Source organism: Pagrus pagrus (genome assembly GCF_965226575.1).
Source record: "Pagrus pagrus genome assembly, chromosome: 7".
Lineage (NCBI taxonomy): Eukaryota > Metazoa > Chordata > Actinopteri > Spariformes > Sparidae > Pagrus > Pagrus pagrus.
Genome location: NC_140191.1, coordinates 30,708,200 through 30,724,316, shown reverse-complemented (window position 1 = coordinate 30,724,316; position 16,117 = coordinate 30,708,200). Strand labels below are relative to the sequence as shown.

The 16,117-nt window shown below is 42.1% G+C and overlaps 1 protein-coding gene across 2 annotated transcripts; it reads left to right on the top strand.

Moving 5' to 3' along the window:
- Window positions 1-450: 450 nt before the first annotated feature.
- lyplal1 (lysophospholipase like 1) lies at window positions 451-15,373 on the top strand. 2 transcript variants are annotated; one of them, XM_084356713.1, is made up of 5 exons: window positions 451-539; window positions 2,123-2,222; window positions 3,310-3,479; window positions 11,484-11,599; window positions 14,966-15,373. In XM_084356713.1, the coding sequence occupies exons 1-5, from the start codon at window positions 455-457 to the stop codon at window positions 15,203-15,205; spliced, it is 711 nt and encodes a 236-aa protein (XP_084212839.1). In that variant the 5' UTR covers window positions 451-454; the 3' UTR covers window positions 15,206-15,373. The 2 variants fall into 2 exon arrangements, with proteins under 2 accessions (XP_084212839.1, XP_084212840.1); XM_084356714.1 differs by having other exon boundaries at window positions 462-562.
- The last annotated feature ends 744 nt before the right edge of the window (window positions 15,374-16,117 follow it).

Below are 16,117 nucleotides of genomic sequence, written 5' to 3'. Positions count from 1 at the left end.
TTTGTTTTGACCACCATTCAACTTAGAAGGACTGCTTTCACCAGAGAGGGGGCGGGGTGTGATGCAGGGGCAGAGAACCCGGATGGATTGATCTCGATGTACCAAATAGATATTCTGAAATTCATGGCCATTTTTCAAAGATTCAACTTTTCACTCATATTGTTAAGCTGATATTATCATTGGTGATGATAAAAGTTGCATTAGCCTACATTTGAAACAAATGCAAATACATATTATTGCCTGGTGGTCACAGACTTGTTGACCTGACTGTATAGAGGCTCATTGTCTACACGTTTGAACAAAACCGTGGCACCTATATACACACATACATACACACAATATGTCCATACATGCAGCTGTGTTTGGGTCCCAGCAGTCTCAACGCCCATGCTTTTATGTCTCGCGAGGTTTAACAGTGCTGTCCGACGCTCTCGCGTGATTTCGTGAACCTGTCATGGCTGCCGTGAGGAAACTTCAGATTTGTGCCCTGTCTCCCACCGGGAAGCACTCCGCCTCGCTCATCTTCCTGCACGGCTCAGGTGCGCAGTAATGTGTGTAACAGGTCAGCAGGTGTGTGTGGTGTTGTCACTGTCACTAGTGTCTTTCTGCTGTCTGTCTGTCTGTCTGTCTGTCTGTCTCCTCCGCGGTTGTATCGGCTCGGACAGCTCCTCAGTCACCCTGCAGCTGACAGTCACCTCTGGCTTTTATTAAGTTAACCAGTCAGGCTCGGACTTCTGTTCATCCACCAGCTACTTCATTTACCATGAGAGCAGAAAGCGGTCACCAGAAGTCAATTAATGTCTGATGTCTGATGTCTGTGAAACTAATTTAACGTGATTGGAAGCGTTCAACACTAAAGCATTTCAGATAACTGTTGTTGTTTTGGTTGTTTGGTTTTCTGAGAATAAGAGGATTTAACAGTTATTGAATCCTCCTTATTAAATCGTCTCCTCTTCCCGTCGCACACATATTCCACATATTTTGCAAAATCATGAAAATGATCTTCATGTATTTCTGAGCCCACTGCTATGGTTTCTCCTTGTGGGCATTGGTTAATGATGGCCGAAATACAGCTTTATGCACATCAGCCATCCTCTGGAGGAGGTCATCGAGAGGTTCTTGGGACTCCAGAGGCACCAGCAGCTTCAAATACCTGTTTGCTACTCATCAGTGGCTTTTTCACAGCTGCTCTCTTAATACGATGAATTTGCCTTACAGAAACTTTCCTTAACACGCCTTTATCTGAACGAACCCGTCTGTGCTTTGAATCACACACAAATATTTTCACAGTACGATGATCTCTCTTAATTTCTCGTGAAATATCCAATGTTTTCATACCTTTTGCAAGATACTGCACTATTGCATGCTTTTCATCTGCAGAAAGATCCTTTTTTTCCCCCATATTGCATGAAACCAGTGGTTTGCTTAGTAATGTGGAACAACCTCCTTAAGTAGTTTCCCTTTAATTAGGCTCACCTGTCAAACTAATTACCAAACGTGTCCGAGATTGATGTCAGTGATCTAAACAGACAGGAGAAGCAGCACAATTGAAAACTTACTGAACTAATGAATTATTGCTCTGGATTAATCACACCTGTGTTTCTCTTGCTACAGCATGTCTAAATGTCTGCGCTGTTGTATTTGCAATAATCTTAATTTCATCATGTGAAGTTACAGTTAATATTGAAAATGGAGAGAACAATATTATGATGATGTTATTCCTCACATTATTCTGCTGTTATACACTTATCTTGTTTTATGTAGCAATTCAACTGTACCTAAACAACAGGACTGTTTACAGATATAACAACTAACAGCCATCTAAAAGTCCCATTATTGTATGGAGTGGTAAGCTGTATTAACACACTGTCTTATGCCAACCAATCAGAGCTGCAGTATTATGTGTTGTATGTTTGTATTATGTCTACTTAAATGGAGATACTGATCTTAATAGTGACACAAACAGGCTTGTTGAGGTACATGCTGCCATCAAGTAGAGTATAAAAAAATAACTGAGCTGACACTTGTCATTATCCAGGTGTAATCCGTATGGTACGATTGACTGCCCAGCATTACGACTGTGTGTAGTCTTAATTCCGACTGGTTTTATTTCCACGTGTAGGTGACACTGGGCAGGGACTGAGAGCCTGGGTCCGAGATGTTATGGTGCCAGATCTGGCTTTCAGCCACATCAGAGTTATTTACCCGACAGCTCCAGCGAGGTAGGTCTACAGCTGACCCAACGTGTTGAGTCAGCTAGACTACTCAAGTAATTTACTCCAGAAAATTGTTTCTGTGAACTGTAATATAGATGTTTTTCTCAGACGAGCTGCATTCTTACAGGGGAAAGTCCAGTGTTTATTAAAGTAGGCTCTGGTAATAGTAGTCTATGCAGTCTCGGAGATGACGTGGTTGTGTTTTGTTCTGTTTTTTTTTTAAATGTAAGCAAATTACTAAATTGAAATATGAATAAATTGCACGATTTACTAACCTGCGCGTGATTTATTCATATTTCAAAGTTTACTCATGTAATGTACTTAACTACAATTTTCAGGTACTTTAGTACTTTAGAGTATATTCATTTGTGCTACTTTATACTTCCTCTCCACTACATGTATTTGATACATTTGGTTTCTATTTACTTTGCAGATTCAGTTTATTCAATGTTTATAGGCTATTAACTCTGATGTGTTAATAATCAGATAGTGTTGTGGCTGGTCATTGTGTGAGAGGATGCTGCATCAGAGCCAAAGAAGCATTTTTAGATTAGTTTGTTTAAAAACTAGCAATTTAGCAATCTGACAGAAACATCACTGATACAGATAATCAGAATAATGCTGAATATCGGCCCTGATGGTCGTCCCACTCCTACTTAAGATGGCACTCACGGGCGCTCGTAATTTTGAAATAAGACAATGACAAGACAGACATCTGATCTCTGAGTCAAGGTTTAGTTACACGCAGGATTGGAAGTCATGAATTGAATTGACTAGCTGACAGACTTGTGTTAACAGTGTAGAGCCAAAGCTGTAAAATACTGTGAATTGTGAGGACTGGACTAATCACCAGCTGGCAGCTCAGTGTTATATTTCATTATTTTTTACAATTTCTCATTTATGCTGATGTTATATATGATAGGAACAGGCCCCTGGACTCCCTTACAGGGTCCGAGGTCCACTTTTATCTGAGGAATAATATTTCCCATTCTTGTAGAAATAATTATGACACATAGCATTTATTTTTAATGGATTAACTGAACAGGTTTGCCTGTAATGAAGCTGCAGCCATGTGACCTCTGACCCTCATCAGGCCATACACACCCATGCGAGGGGCTCTGTCTACTGTCTGGTTTGACCGTCACAAGATCTCACAGGACTGCCCGGAGCACCTTGAGTCCATAGATGCCATGTGCTGCACCTTAGGGTCCATCATTCAGGACGAGGTCAATGCCGGGATCCCCAAACACCGGATAATAATCGGTATGGATCTGGTTTTTACTGAATGTCTTCTACATGCATGTTAAAATCTGAACATTTAGCTCAGATTCCTCTGCTGCTCTCATCAAAAATACACCAGCCAACATGTCTATAACTCACTCATTAATACACTGCATGCCATCTGTTTAATGAGTGCACAAACACATACACACATGGACAAAATTGTTGGTACCCTTCCGTTAAAGAAAGAAAAACCGACAATGGTCACTGAAATAACTTATTTTTAAAAATACTGAAAAATAACTAGAGTTGTTCCGATTCCGATGCCAGTATCGGAAATGCCTCCGATACTGCCGAAAATGACGGCATCGGTATCGGCGAGTACTGGAGTCCAGGCACCGATCCGATACCACGTAATTTGTTAGCCTAGCTCCTAGATTCTACCGGATACGTGTCCGCTGCGTTACGGCTCCGGTACGGTTTGGCTCCGTCGTCCTCGTCCGCCAACCCCCACCAGCTGTGTTTTGAGTCCGCCACAGCGCAGCTCCGCCGATCAGCTGGAGTTACGAAACCGAGGAATTCCCGCGATGATTAGCCTACATAATCACACACGACCGCAGTTATATGTATGTGTTATAAACACAACAACACAAAGTGTTCCCGACTGAAGGATTAGAAGAAGAGCGCGTATTTGTCTCTTATTTGAGGTTTTTGTGCTTGTATCAACACAGAGTGTTTTATTTTGAAAATTAACCGGATGTCATGTTATTATTTCGTGTCTGACTTCCTGTCTGCTCTGTGCTGAATTCGGCTTTATACTATTCTTTTTAAAAATAAATGGCTTTCATTTGCTGTATTCATTCATGTTTTACAAAGGGTTTAACCTGAGCCAGGCCTTACCACAATGATAATCATATCACAGTCATGCAGGCGTAATATGATATATATCATTTTTTATAACACACTGGTATCGCTATCGGTACTCGTATCGGCCGATACCCACAGCATAAGTATCGGAATCGGTATCGGGAGGGAAAAAATGGTATCGGAACATCTCTAAAAATAACTTATAATATAATTATGTGTATAATTACACACCATGATACCAAACAGCACAGTGACTACTTTTCACCCTTTAAATAGGCAGACTGACTGATTCCAAGTTTGAAGACACCTGTGATGCTAATTACAGGACACAGCTTAGTTTAACATGTCCCTATGGTCAAATTATTTTCAATCTTTTCTAGGGGTACCATCATTTTTGTCCAGGCCAGTTTCATTAGTTTGTTTTTTAAAATGATTCTGTTCAACCACAATTCAAAATTCTGATTTTCATTAGTTAATTTTCAGTAAATTTGTATTTATTATTACTTTTGTCAGTTTCAAGTTATTTCAGTGACCATTGTGGGTTTTTCTTTCTTTAACGGAAGGGTACTAACAATTGTGTCCACGTGTGTATGTGAAAATCTAAGTTTGTGGTACTAGGGGAGTTACATGTGGGTTCACACCTGGTGTTACCATCCGTCTTTAGTGATCCAGTTGCAAGTGGACAAATCTACTGTAAGTCTGTCAGTTCATGCCTGGCTTTAATATGTGTTTTGAGTCACTTGTGGTCGGCTGCTAAATGTTGGCAGGTAAGACTTTAGCACTTTAGACACAGAAGCAGACAGGCTGGTACAAACTGTCACTTTTTACTTCTTCTTCTTCTTCTTCTTCTTCTTCTTCCTCCTCATTTCCTTCTTCTTCTTCTTCTTCTTCTTCTTCTTCTTCTTCTTCTTCTTCCTGAAATCTTGTAGTCGCAGTGAGTTACCTTTGTGCTTGTACAGAAACCATAACCTATGCTCTTCAACACTCTCTGGAACCCTCCTGTACTACCTGTACTTCCTCTCTCTCTGGATTTTCTCTTTTTTCTCTCTATTCTCTTCCACACACACACACACACACACACACACACAACCAGTAACACACCACAGTCCATCTTGGCCTGGCTCTTCCTAACTCCCCCTGTCATGATATAAAATGAATAATGCATCTCATCAAGTTACCGTGTCCTTTCATATGCTGCCAGCAGAGAATAAAAAAGGGTTTCCAGAGGAGATTCTCAGGTCCTGGAAAGCTTTTAACCTCAAATATTCTGCTTATCAAGTTCACATATTAATAACAATGAAATAAAACCACTTGGATCAAGTACTATAAACATTATGGCTCAGGCAAGGTAAGTAAGTTCCCACAGGAAACATATGGTGGGACATTGAGTGTTTTAATGTCAGCAGGGGATGGCTGCACATGAAAGGGGAAACCGCTGAGAGCAGTGGGAAAAGGGTTAACCTGAACTGTGTAACTATATAGGAGCAGTTGTGGCAGGGTAGAGGTGGGTGTGGGGGGGAGGGGGTCGGCGGTGCAAGACTCCACTCCAGAGAAAGTGAGTGAAAAAGCACATGCTACTGGGAAACTGCTGAAATATTGTCTTACTAAATCATAACATTTTGTCATGAACTATAAATAGTGGAGTTGCTCGGCAGTGCTGGAGAAATGCAGTGCCATTTACCCAGAGTCCACTTCCCCGGCTCACACACTGACAAGCGCCAGACGTTTCCATGGAAAAAGATTTGAGGGAGGCCAGCCACAGGCTGCAGTGTTTGTGTGTTGTTTCAGTGTGCAGAGGAGTGTTCACACAGAAAGGGAAACACATTTTTTCGCCTCACGTTACTTACTTGAGTTTGACCACAGGATCATTTGTGTGAATTCACGTTAGTTGCAACAGTTTGACTGCAGTATAATTTGCCCCAAATAGCCAGAATACCTTACTGTAAATTAGCCGTAAGCTACTGAGCAATGGCAGGCACCGAGGGTGTGTTTGTGTTCAATTCAGCCTCTAACTCAACTCAGTACTTACCAGAGATTCCAGTACTTTGTGTTATTTCCCTCCAGTCTCTCTTCTTTTCCCCTCTTCTCTCTCTCTGTACATTCATGAAATACATCTCCCCCTCCATCTGCAGTCAACAAGACTAATTACAATACATACAACCCCCAATAGTGAAGGTTTGAACCTCCTGCTGCAGGCTGAGCAGCAAAAATGAGGAAAAACCACTTTTTAACCCTAAATGTATAAACCACGCATACACACCAAAAATGTACTTATGCCACTTTCCACGCAGATCTTCTGAATGTATAAAACTCCACAGAAGAACTCCACATCTTTAACACCGTGCGTACTGTGCCACAGTCTTTTCAGTGTGATCAGTGTGATGATGTGAGTTGGAAAAAAAGGAGAAGAATAGTGTGAACCAGGATGATGTTTTATTTAGTCACTAAATTGTGTTACAGGATAACATCTATAGTTTAAAAACCTTCTCTATGATCACAGTGATCATGAGTTGTTACCCCTGTTTCTACTGTCTTCTGTAATTTGTCTGTCAGTGTGCATTATGATAATGAACAAATAAATACATGATCTTTATATACGTAAATAAAGATTATTTTCCTGTGTTATTGGGGAGTAAGAAGCCTTCAGGTGTGACAGGCACTACATAAGGGCTGTAGTCTTGTGTAATGGCCGTGCCACATGACACAACAGCTGCTTTGGTGTTGCTAGAGGACGTTACCAATGCGCAATTTAGGCTAGAGCGAGTTTTCAAGAACCGTACTGATGTTCTGACCCATGATGATGATGATGACCGCTCATCAAGCGGAGGGAGTGAGGGGGTCTCCTCTCCTCCTCCAGGAGCTCACACACTCTCACTGTGCACAGAGATGAGCTTCTTGGCCTCTCGCTTGAAATCAGACCACTTTTTTGAACTCCTCCAAAGTCTGTGGCTCTGAACTCACAGGCTTAAAGCTTCTGTCACTTTCTGCCATTTCACTTGCTTCATTTTGTTGCTAAAGCCAGAACTGAAGCCTCCAGATAATACTCCTTTTCGTCTGTCAGTTTGATCAATCATTACTTCAAGTTCACGGTCAGTAGAATTACACTTCCTGTTCTTCAACCGCTTCTTCTTGTTCTAGTAAATTGTGGGGATGATCAGACGGCTCGTGCTGATGCATAAAATTTCAGAATGATTGAGATGTTTGAGGAAAAGACACGTGTGAACAGACGTATGTGGGGTTTTATAGATCAGACAAAAAGACTGCGTTGGCATGTTTCCTGTTTAGTGTGTACACAGATTTGTACACCTGAATACACACAGAGTTTTAGACATTTGGCCCCTGGTGTTTATTTCTTCAGAATCTCTTGCTCCGCCCCCCTGAGGGCTCTCACCCTCAGCAGCTGTCCATCAGCGAGACATCACATGCGAGAGAGGTCTCTCTCCTCTGCTGATGTCTCCTCTTTGCCTCCTTGTTACCAGCCTCTGTCATGCCCTGCCAGTGTCACCTGACTGAAAGGCAGCTTTTTGGCTTTGGATAGAGTCCTCACCTCTCCATTCATCCAGGCCCTCTGGTTGCGGAATGATTTTGTGTATTTTATTATGTATTTGGATTTTGTCTTTTCCCTCAAGATTGATGTGCTTCACCTGGGAGGATCCCGTAGAGCTGCTGTTGCTTCATTTGACCTTCAACAGTCTGTACTGATATTTTGACCCTGTTAATCAGTTGGGAATTAGTTGGCAGGAGAAGCATGGAAATATGGTCTCAAAGCTTTTCTGAATCTTGAATCTTTATAACAGCCCTGCCGACCGCTTTTCAGTCGCCTTCTGTGCCACCACACCGGGCAAATACTACCAGCTGTTTTTTGTGGATTTCAAGCAACTTTCCAATAATTATCCCTTTAAAAAATAATGCTGACTTATCAGACTTTGTTGGGTTACTTCCAACAAACCCAACAGTGCATCATGTATATCAAGTCATCTTTGATGTTTTTCTCCAAGACACGCAAAGCCTCTTTTGCGTTTCAAATGTTGTTTTAAGTGTCCCTGTGTCTCACAGACAGGCACGGGCAGAGCAGGGTAGAGCAGACATGGTAATGTCTCTAACAAAGTGAGAGTATATCAACTGATATTCATTTAAACACAATGTAAAGAAGCATTTTTGTTTGTGTGCTGAGTGGGAAGTTTTACCGTTGAAAAACAAATATACAGACGTACATATTTTTGTCATTGTCTCAGAAGGTTTTGTACATTTTTGTTTGGCTAAGACAGAGACAAAGACAGCAACACAAGGAACTGAATGAGACCAGTTTGACCCCCATCAGTCTGAGTTCAAGGCAGTCAGGTTTGCTCTTGGTACCCTCCTCTTTACCTCTTTATGTTGCCAGTGGTTTTCCAATTAAAGTAGGAGCACTGGCCCCTAAAGTCGCTTAAAGTCATCAGATGACATCATATGCTCATTTACATCCTCATGATGTCATTACACACTCATTTGGATTAAAGCTTAGTGATCCCTCAGTTGCAGTGAGGGATCACTTTCAGCCATGGAAAAAAGGTAGATAGAGCAATCTTAAGCCAAATAATACACTTATGGTTTACGCCTGTAGGTCAGAACCAGTACTACTGCAGTGTTTTAAAACCCTTACAACAGAGACTTTTGGAAATGTCACTGACCCAGTTTTAGTTTGAAGACTCTGGGATTGTGTTGTAGCCTGGACGGCAGAAACAGAGACGATTGGAAAGTATGAAGCAGACACACTTATTTATTGATCTTATCAGTCACAACGTGTCCTTCCCTGAATCGTCAGGCCTCTCATGTGACCCTTTTAGACTGCCGAGACATTCTGCTTCCTGTTATCACCAGTACTCACATTTTCTGAATGTACTTGAATGGGCATGTGCCATTTTTTTCAGGTGTGTTAAGCCAAGTTCAAACTAAAGGGTTTTTAGACCTTCTTCTCCAGTTGCTGGTAGTTTTTGGAAATCGCTGACAAAAAGCCCCAGCACAGCAATCTGGCGATTTTGAAAAAGTATTGTAGTTTGGCCAAGGCATTAGTATAGATGGAGATCATTTCGGAGACCGTGCTAAAAGGCTCGTCTGGATGGAGATTGTTTTCTTTATGGAAGAAGAATTATTAGTGCGGAGGTGCTTCTGCGCATGTCTGCTCAATCTTGAGCTCTGCCCTTGTCTACAGAGAAGGCATTTCCTGTCCATTACCTCTCTATGGTGTCCTCTGCTTGGGCCTGAACCCGTCCTACATCCAGCTAACAAACACACACCGCAGAATTCAACACATGACAAGAAAATAACTCTGCTCAGTGTGTTTTACCTCAAAAGCTCTGCTTGTGCTCAGCGTCTTGTACAACGATGGACCTGCCGGAGCTAACAGTGCAGCAGAGAGGCTGCTCTCACTGCTGGACATTTTTCTTTATTTCCAGTTGTTTCTCACATTGTGTTTCAGCAGCTTATGGACAGCAGTGAATGGTTCAGCACACAGTGAGCTGGAGCAGAAGACTGAAAACAGTGCCCCCTATTCTACTCATTAAATCAAAAATTGATTCTGAATCAGATCAGAAAACCAAGAATGGAAATCAAACCGAATTGTGATATTGCCAAAGATTCACACCCCTGGTTATAATATAATGTGATATTTTTGTAATGCAAATCTGCACTGGTGTCCCTCAAGGCTCAGTACTAGGACCACTTCTGTTTTCTCTATACACTAGATCACTAGGCTCTGCAATCACATCACATGGATTCTCTTACCACTGTTATGCAGACGACACCCAACTGTTCCTCTCTTTTCCCCCATCCTCCGACACCCATGTTGCCATGCACATCTCGGAATGTCTGGCAGACATCTCTACTTGGACAACTGAACTCCTCTTCATCCCGGGGAAAGATTGCCCTCACATGGACCTGTCAGTCACTGTCGAGGACGTCACAGTATCTCCTTCATCGACTGCGAGGAACCTGGGCGTAATCTTCAACGACGGACTATCCTGCACCCCCAACATCACTGCCGTGGCCCGATCCTGCAGATTTGCCCTCCACAACATCCGCAGGATCCGGTCTTTCCTCACAAAGGACCCAATGCAACTCCCGGTCCAAGTGCTGGTCATCTCCCACCTGGACTATTGCAACTCGCTCTTGGCTGGACTCCCAGCCTCTGCGACTAAACCGTTGCAGCAGCTACTATGCTCAGACGAGGGCTTGAAAATTGTTTCTATTTTTTCATTCTTACTTTATCGACGGTGATATGTTGTGGTTTCTTTCTTGTGACAAATGTACTTATTGTAAGTCGCTTTGGACAAAAGCGTCTGCTAAATGTAAATGCACTTCACAGTTAATTATTCTGAAACTTTAATACTTTGATGCTGTCAAGATTGTTTTAATCTTATTTCAGTAATCACTAGTTAATATGATGTGAGTTTACTCTGGCTGATAATCATACTATGAACACTTGATATGAGCAGAAGCAGGGTCTGTTATTATCTCATCATTTTTAATAGAACACACTGTTTATCTGTCCTTAACTGTGTCTGTTTTTGCTGCTGCAACAACACAAGTTCATCTTTTTATTCAGATTTATCTTGTTTCACGTGAATAGCTTTAATCATGTATGTACACTGACTCACACACACAGATGACTTCACTAAACCACACAGTTTGAGTGTAAATGCTCACGTTCAGATCGCTGCATGTCAGTTTCATTTTGGACTCGTTGGGCCATAACTGTGAATTCCAGCTCTCCTCCCTTCATCTCATCAACCCCCTCTTTTTTCACTCCCTCGCTCCTCAACCCTCTGACAGGATGATGGGTACTTGCACACTTTCCCAGATGTACGCAGTGTGCCCAGATGTACCCAGATGTGTGAGATTAAGGACATTCTCATGAGCGGCTGCTTATTCCATGGCAAAAAAAAAAAAAAACCTGATGATGTGGAACTGAGGACTCCTATCCATCTTAATGTTTGTGAAGTGAAGTATTTTCCACCTCTGACTGCATAAAGTGCCATGAGTAAGCTCCTGTTACTCATATGGAGATGAATGTGTTGATGATGGGACTTTTTCTTATCCTACTAATTCTTGTTCAAAGAAAAAAAAAACTGCAGTTGGTGCTTCCAGGTGATTCAGCAGCAGTTAATGGCTCTCTCTCTTTTTTTTTTTACATAAACAAAGGGGGATTCTCAATGGGCGGGGCCATGGCCCTCCACCTGGTGTGTCGGTACCACCCTGACGTGGCAGGAGTTTTTGCACTATCAAGCTTTCTCAACAAGGAGTCTGTTGCTTTTCAGGTACATCAGCAATCATCAGTTTCTATCAAATCAAAGGATGGATTGTAACTTGTGAATACATTTAAAGGGTCATCAGCAGCAGCAAACAGCAGACAGACACAGTTAGAGACTCGCTGATGAATGTAGTGGAAGATTGAGCAGTTTAAGAGTCAGATATTTCTCTCAGGAATTGGTGGAGACCAAATATAGCAAAAAGAGAGTGAATATTGTTGGAAGCAGAAATAGGTAAGGGTTTCTTACACTGAGTCTGGCTCACAGGATGTAGACTGTTGGTATGAAGCCTGTCATTGGACACCTATTTCAGGTGGAATCGGCATCTTCCTTCTGCTAGCTACGTGTTACTGCTTCCAGTATCCCCGTCGCTACATCAAACGGCAACAACCTCCGACATACTAACCTACACGCTTCAATTGACAAGTGACTCTAACATTAACCTGGTCGCTTATAGTGAGAACATTATCAATACATTGATTTAAACTATAAAAGTTGACTTGAAGCACAGTTGGAGCAAGCTTCTGCAAGCTGATTTTTTTTTTTAACAGTAAATCACTTTAAATTCAGATACCCCCTGTTGCTTTTTGTCGCAAATCAGTGCCGCTCATTCCCTCTCCCCTGGAAGTCATTTTAAAGAGCAAAAAGTGATGAATTACATACCAAGGACAGAAAGTTCCCTTTTAGGTGACAAAATAATATTAAGGGATATCCCTAGTGTCAGCCCCAATCCCAGTCAGAGTCCTTAATATGTGGTATCAGCTGCATAGCCACGGGTGTGCCCTGATAAACCCAACCCAACAAAATCATAAGAAATATGAGTTAGCAGTATTATTTCTCATTACTTCTTACACGATTGAAATTAATTAAAAAACATGCTGCCTTTAAGCCATTCATTTGGCAGTTGGTGACAGATCATTGTAACAAAGATGTCAAAATGAAGCTCTCTGGATACTGTTTGTTGTTTAAGAGGCCATGGTTGGAGAAATAGAAAGAGACACCAGCAGTCAGAAAAGGCCGTCTAAGGAAAACTCAGACGTCGACATCCTCTAAACCAGGGCTGGCAAAAGTGGCGCCAGAGAATTGGCTCCCATAAGGTTTGATTTGGCTCGTCAGATGTTTCCAGCAAAAAAAAACCCCAAAACATAGAATAGAAAATCCTAATATGAATCACTGTTTATGCTGTTCTATTTTTTGTGAGGTGCAAAACTTATTTAAATATGTATAATCCCCCATTATTAATGATGTTTCATAGTCTGAGCACAGTGGGTGAGAAATTAACAAAGACTGTCCCGGCATCTTTTCACTTGTTTTTAAGTCATAAACACAGAAAAGACAACATTTTCGATCAGACTTAGGGATTGGCTCACCAGATTTTTTTTTTCTCACTTGCCTCTCAGGTCTTCCAGTAACATTTTACAATTTTACAATACAAAACAATACAATAGGTGTTTGCTTTAAGCCCTTGGTCACTATTCCTTTTTCAGTTTTAGCCCTACAAGGGTTGGGGGAGAGATCCTGCCTCAAGTGGAGGAGTTCAAGTATCTTGGGGTCTTGTTCACGAGTGAGGGAAGGATGGAGCGTGAGGTTGATAGGCGGATCGGTGCGGCGGCCGCAGTAATGCGGTCGTTGTATCGGTCCGTCGTGGTGAAGAGAGAGCTGAGCCGTAAGGCGAGGCTCTCGATTTACCGATCAATCTATGTTCCTACCCTCACCTATGGTCACGAACTTTGGGTCGTGACCGAAAGAATAAGATCCCGGATACAAGCGGCCGAAATGAGTTTCCTTCGCAGGGTGGCGGGGCGCTCCCTTAGAGATAGGGTGAGGAGCTCCGCCACACGGGAGGAGCTCGGAGTAGAGCCGCTGCTCCTCCACATCGAGAGGAGTCAGCTGAGGTGGCTTGGGCATCTGTATCGGATGCCCCCTGGACGCCTCCCTCGGGAGGTGTTCCAGGCATGCCCCACCGGGGGGAGGAGACCCCGAGGAAGACCCAGGACACGCTGGAGTGACTATGTCACCCGGCTGGCCTGGGAACGCCTTGGGATCCTCCCGGAAGAGCTGGAGGAAGTGTACGGGGAGAGGGAAGTCTGGGTGTCCCTGCTCAGGCAGCTGCCCCCGCGACCCGGCCCCGGATAAGCGGAAGAAAATGGATGGATGGATGGATGGGAAATAGTTCGGGCACCCCTGCTCTCAACCAAATCCGACTGTTCCAGCCACAGCCCTGGGACACAATGCTGCAGTACCATTAGGGACCTATCAACCTATCGTGTTGATGTATGTGACGAGACCATTTCAACGATCACATGTTGCCAAGCAACAGTAAATGAAACCAGTACCATGCAACCCTAACTTTCACCTCTGAATAGGACACTCACTAAATGGAAAGCTGCCACCTGAATGTTTTGTACACTGCCTCTATTTGCTAACCCAGAGCTCAGTGTCTCTCACATAAGTGTGTCCAAGTCATTTTTCACACTCTCTTAGTCTCATATGCAGTGGAGAGCTTGCATGGTTGCGCTGGCCGTCATTGAGGAGGGAAACAGCGCTGCAACACTAGCAGGCTGAATATGGACCAAACACTGATGAGTCAAGAAAGGATCGGATTTCGATAAGCTTCATGAGCTAATACTGATCTTTTAAAAGATGTAGGCTGTTGAAAGGGTCTGTTAGTAATTATTTTCCCAGCCCCACACAATGCACAAATACATTTACCAGTGATGATCTTAAATGTACGTATATTACTCCAGTGTTGAAATAGATCCATGTCATAACCATTTTTCATTTTCAATGTGTCACAGCAATCTTCAGAATTTGAGGTCCAGTATTTTTCTGATAAGACATCTGACATCTACCGTTATTATAAATATCATAACATAGTAATTATGTGACACGATAAAATGATGATTAGATGATTAAATACAATATTGAAATATTAATGAGAAGTTTTTGATATTTGTTTTGGGTCAATTAAAGGTCATTAATCAAGGATCAAAAATAATCTGCACAATAATCAGTAATTTAGCTGATAGCTTAATCAACTAATTGAAAAAAGAATCATTAGATAAAATAATCGTTAGGCACCGCACTAGACTTCTTTATACCCACAGCTATGTCACCTCTGGTTATTTTAATATTAATGTTTTGATAACGCTCTGCAGTCAGTGTGGAGTGTGAAGTAGTTTCAATGAGCAGTTCTCGAGAACATCATGCTGCCATCAGCAAAGGCCTGTTCTGACTAGGCTCAGCTTGAACAAGCACAGCACTAGTAATGTAATCATGATAATAATGCAATAGATTGTTATTAAAAAATCATCCTGCAACTTGATGAAATGAGTAGTACCACTTTTAGACATATTTTGCTTTGTGTGCTAAAAGGCAGTGGAGGAGCGGCACAGAACTGGACTGTCCCTACCTGAGCTGCTCCAGTGCCATGGGACCAGTGATGACCTTGTGCTGCATCAGTGGGGGGAGGAGACATCAGTGCTGCTAAGGAAGGCTGGCATTACCACTACCTTTCATTCGTTCCCAGGCCTGTACCACCAGCTCTCCCAGCCTGAGATGGAGTTGCTGAGAAGCTGGATCCTCGAGAAGCTTGCCCCCACCATCTCCTCCTAACTCACTCTACATCATTATGAGGCTATATGGCCAGAAGTTGGGACACTGGATCTGTGCAGACTGGTACTGAGTTGTAGCCTGATCAGTGACAATCACACTGATTACATATCGGGGGTAAACAAAACTAAGGCAACCCACAGCAATAAAACATACTGTAAAAACACCTATCCACATGTCCACATCATCATGTGTTAAGATTTCTCCGGGCTTCAGTGTGTCTTCAGAAAATGATGGACCTTTCTTCTTGTTGAACTTCCATGTTAGAACAGCATATCAGCTTACCATGTCATACAGAAGCTTCTTTTAATGAAGTATGTTGGTTTGTGAAATAAAAGTTTTGTGATATAACAACATAAAGTGAAATGGTGTTATAACAAGAAAATGTATTTAGTATCGCAAGAAAATATGTCATAATAACATGGAAATATCAAAAATATCTTGGAATAAGATGTTAAAGATCTTAATCTAAAAGTGTGCAAATATTCTGTTGTTATAGTGGCAGCAATAGGCTGCCATACAAATGTCCAATTACTCTCTTGAGTTGCAGTGAACCAATACACAGTCATTGTGAAAAGTTTCCACCCACTCAAAAAGAACATGTGCATCATGTCAGTCTTCAGCTCCAATGATTCCTACAGCTCTCATGTTTCTGTGATGAATGAGTGGAACACAAACTACTTTGTCACAAAAACATTCATGAAGTTTGGTTCAGTGATTAATTTATTATAGATCTTCTGAACATGTGGCCAAACCTGCTGGATCATAAACATACATACAGTGATTCTAATATTTGGGATCATTGTCCTGTTGAACACCCAACTGCACCCAAGAGTCAATTTTCTGCTGATGATTTTAGGTTTTCCTGAAGAATTTGGAGTAATCCTCCTTCTTCATTATTCCATTTACTTTCTT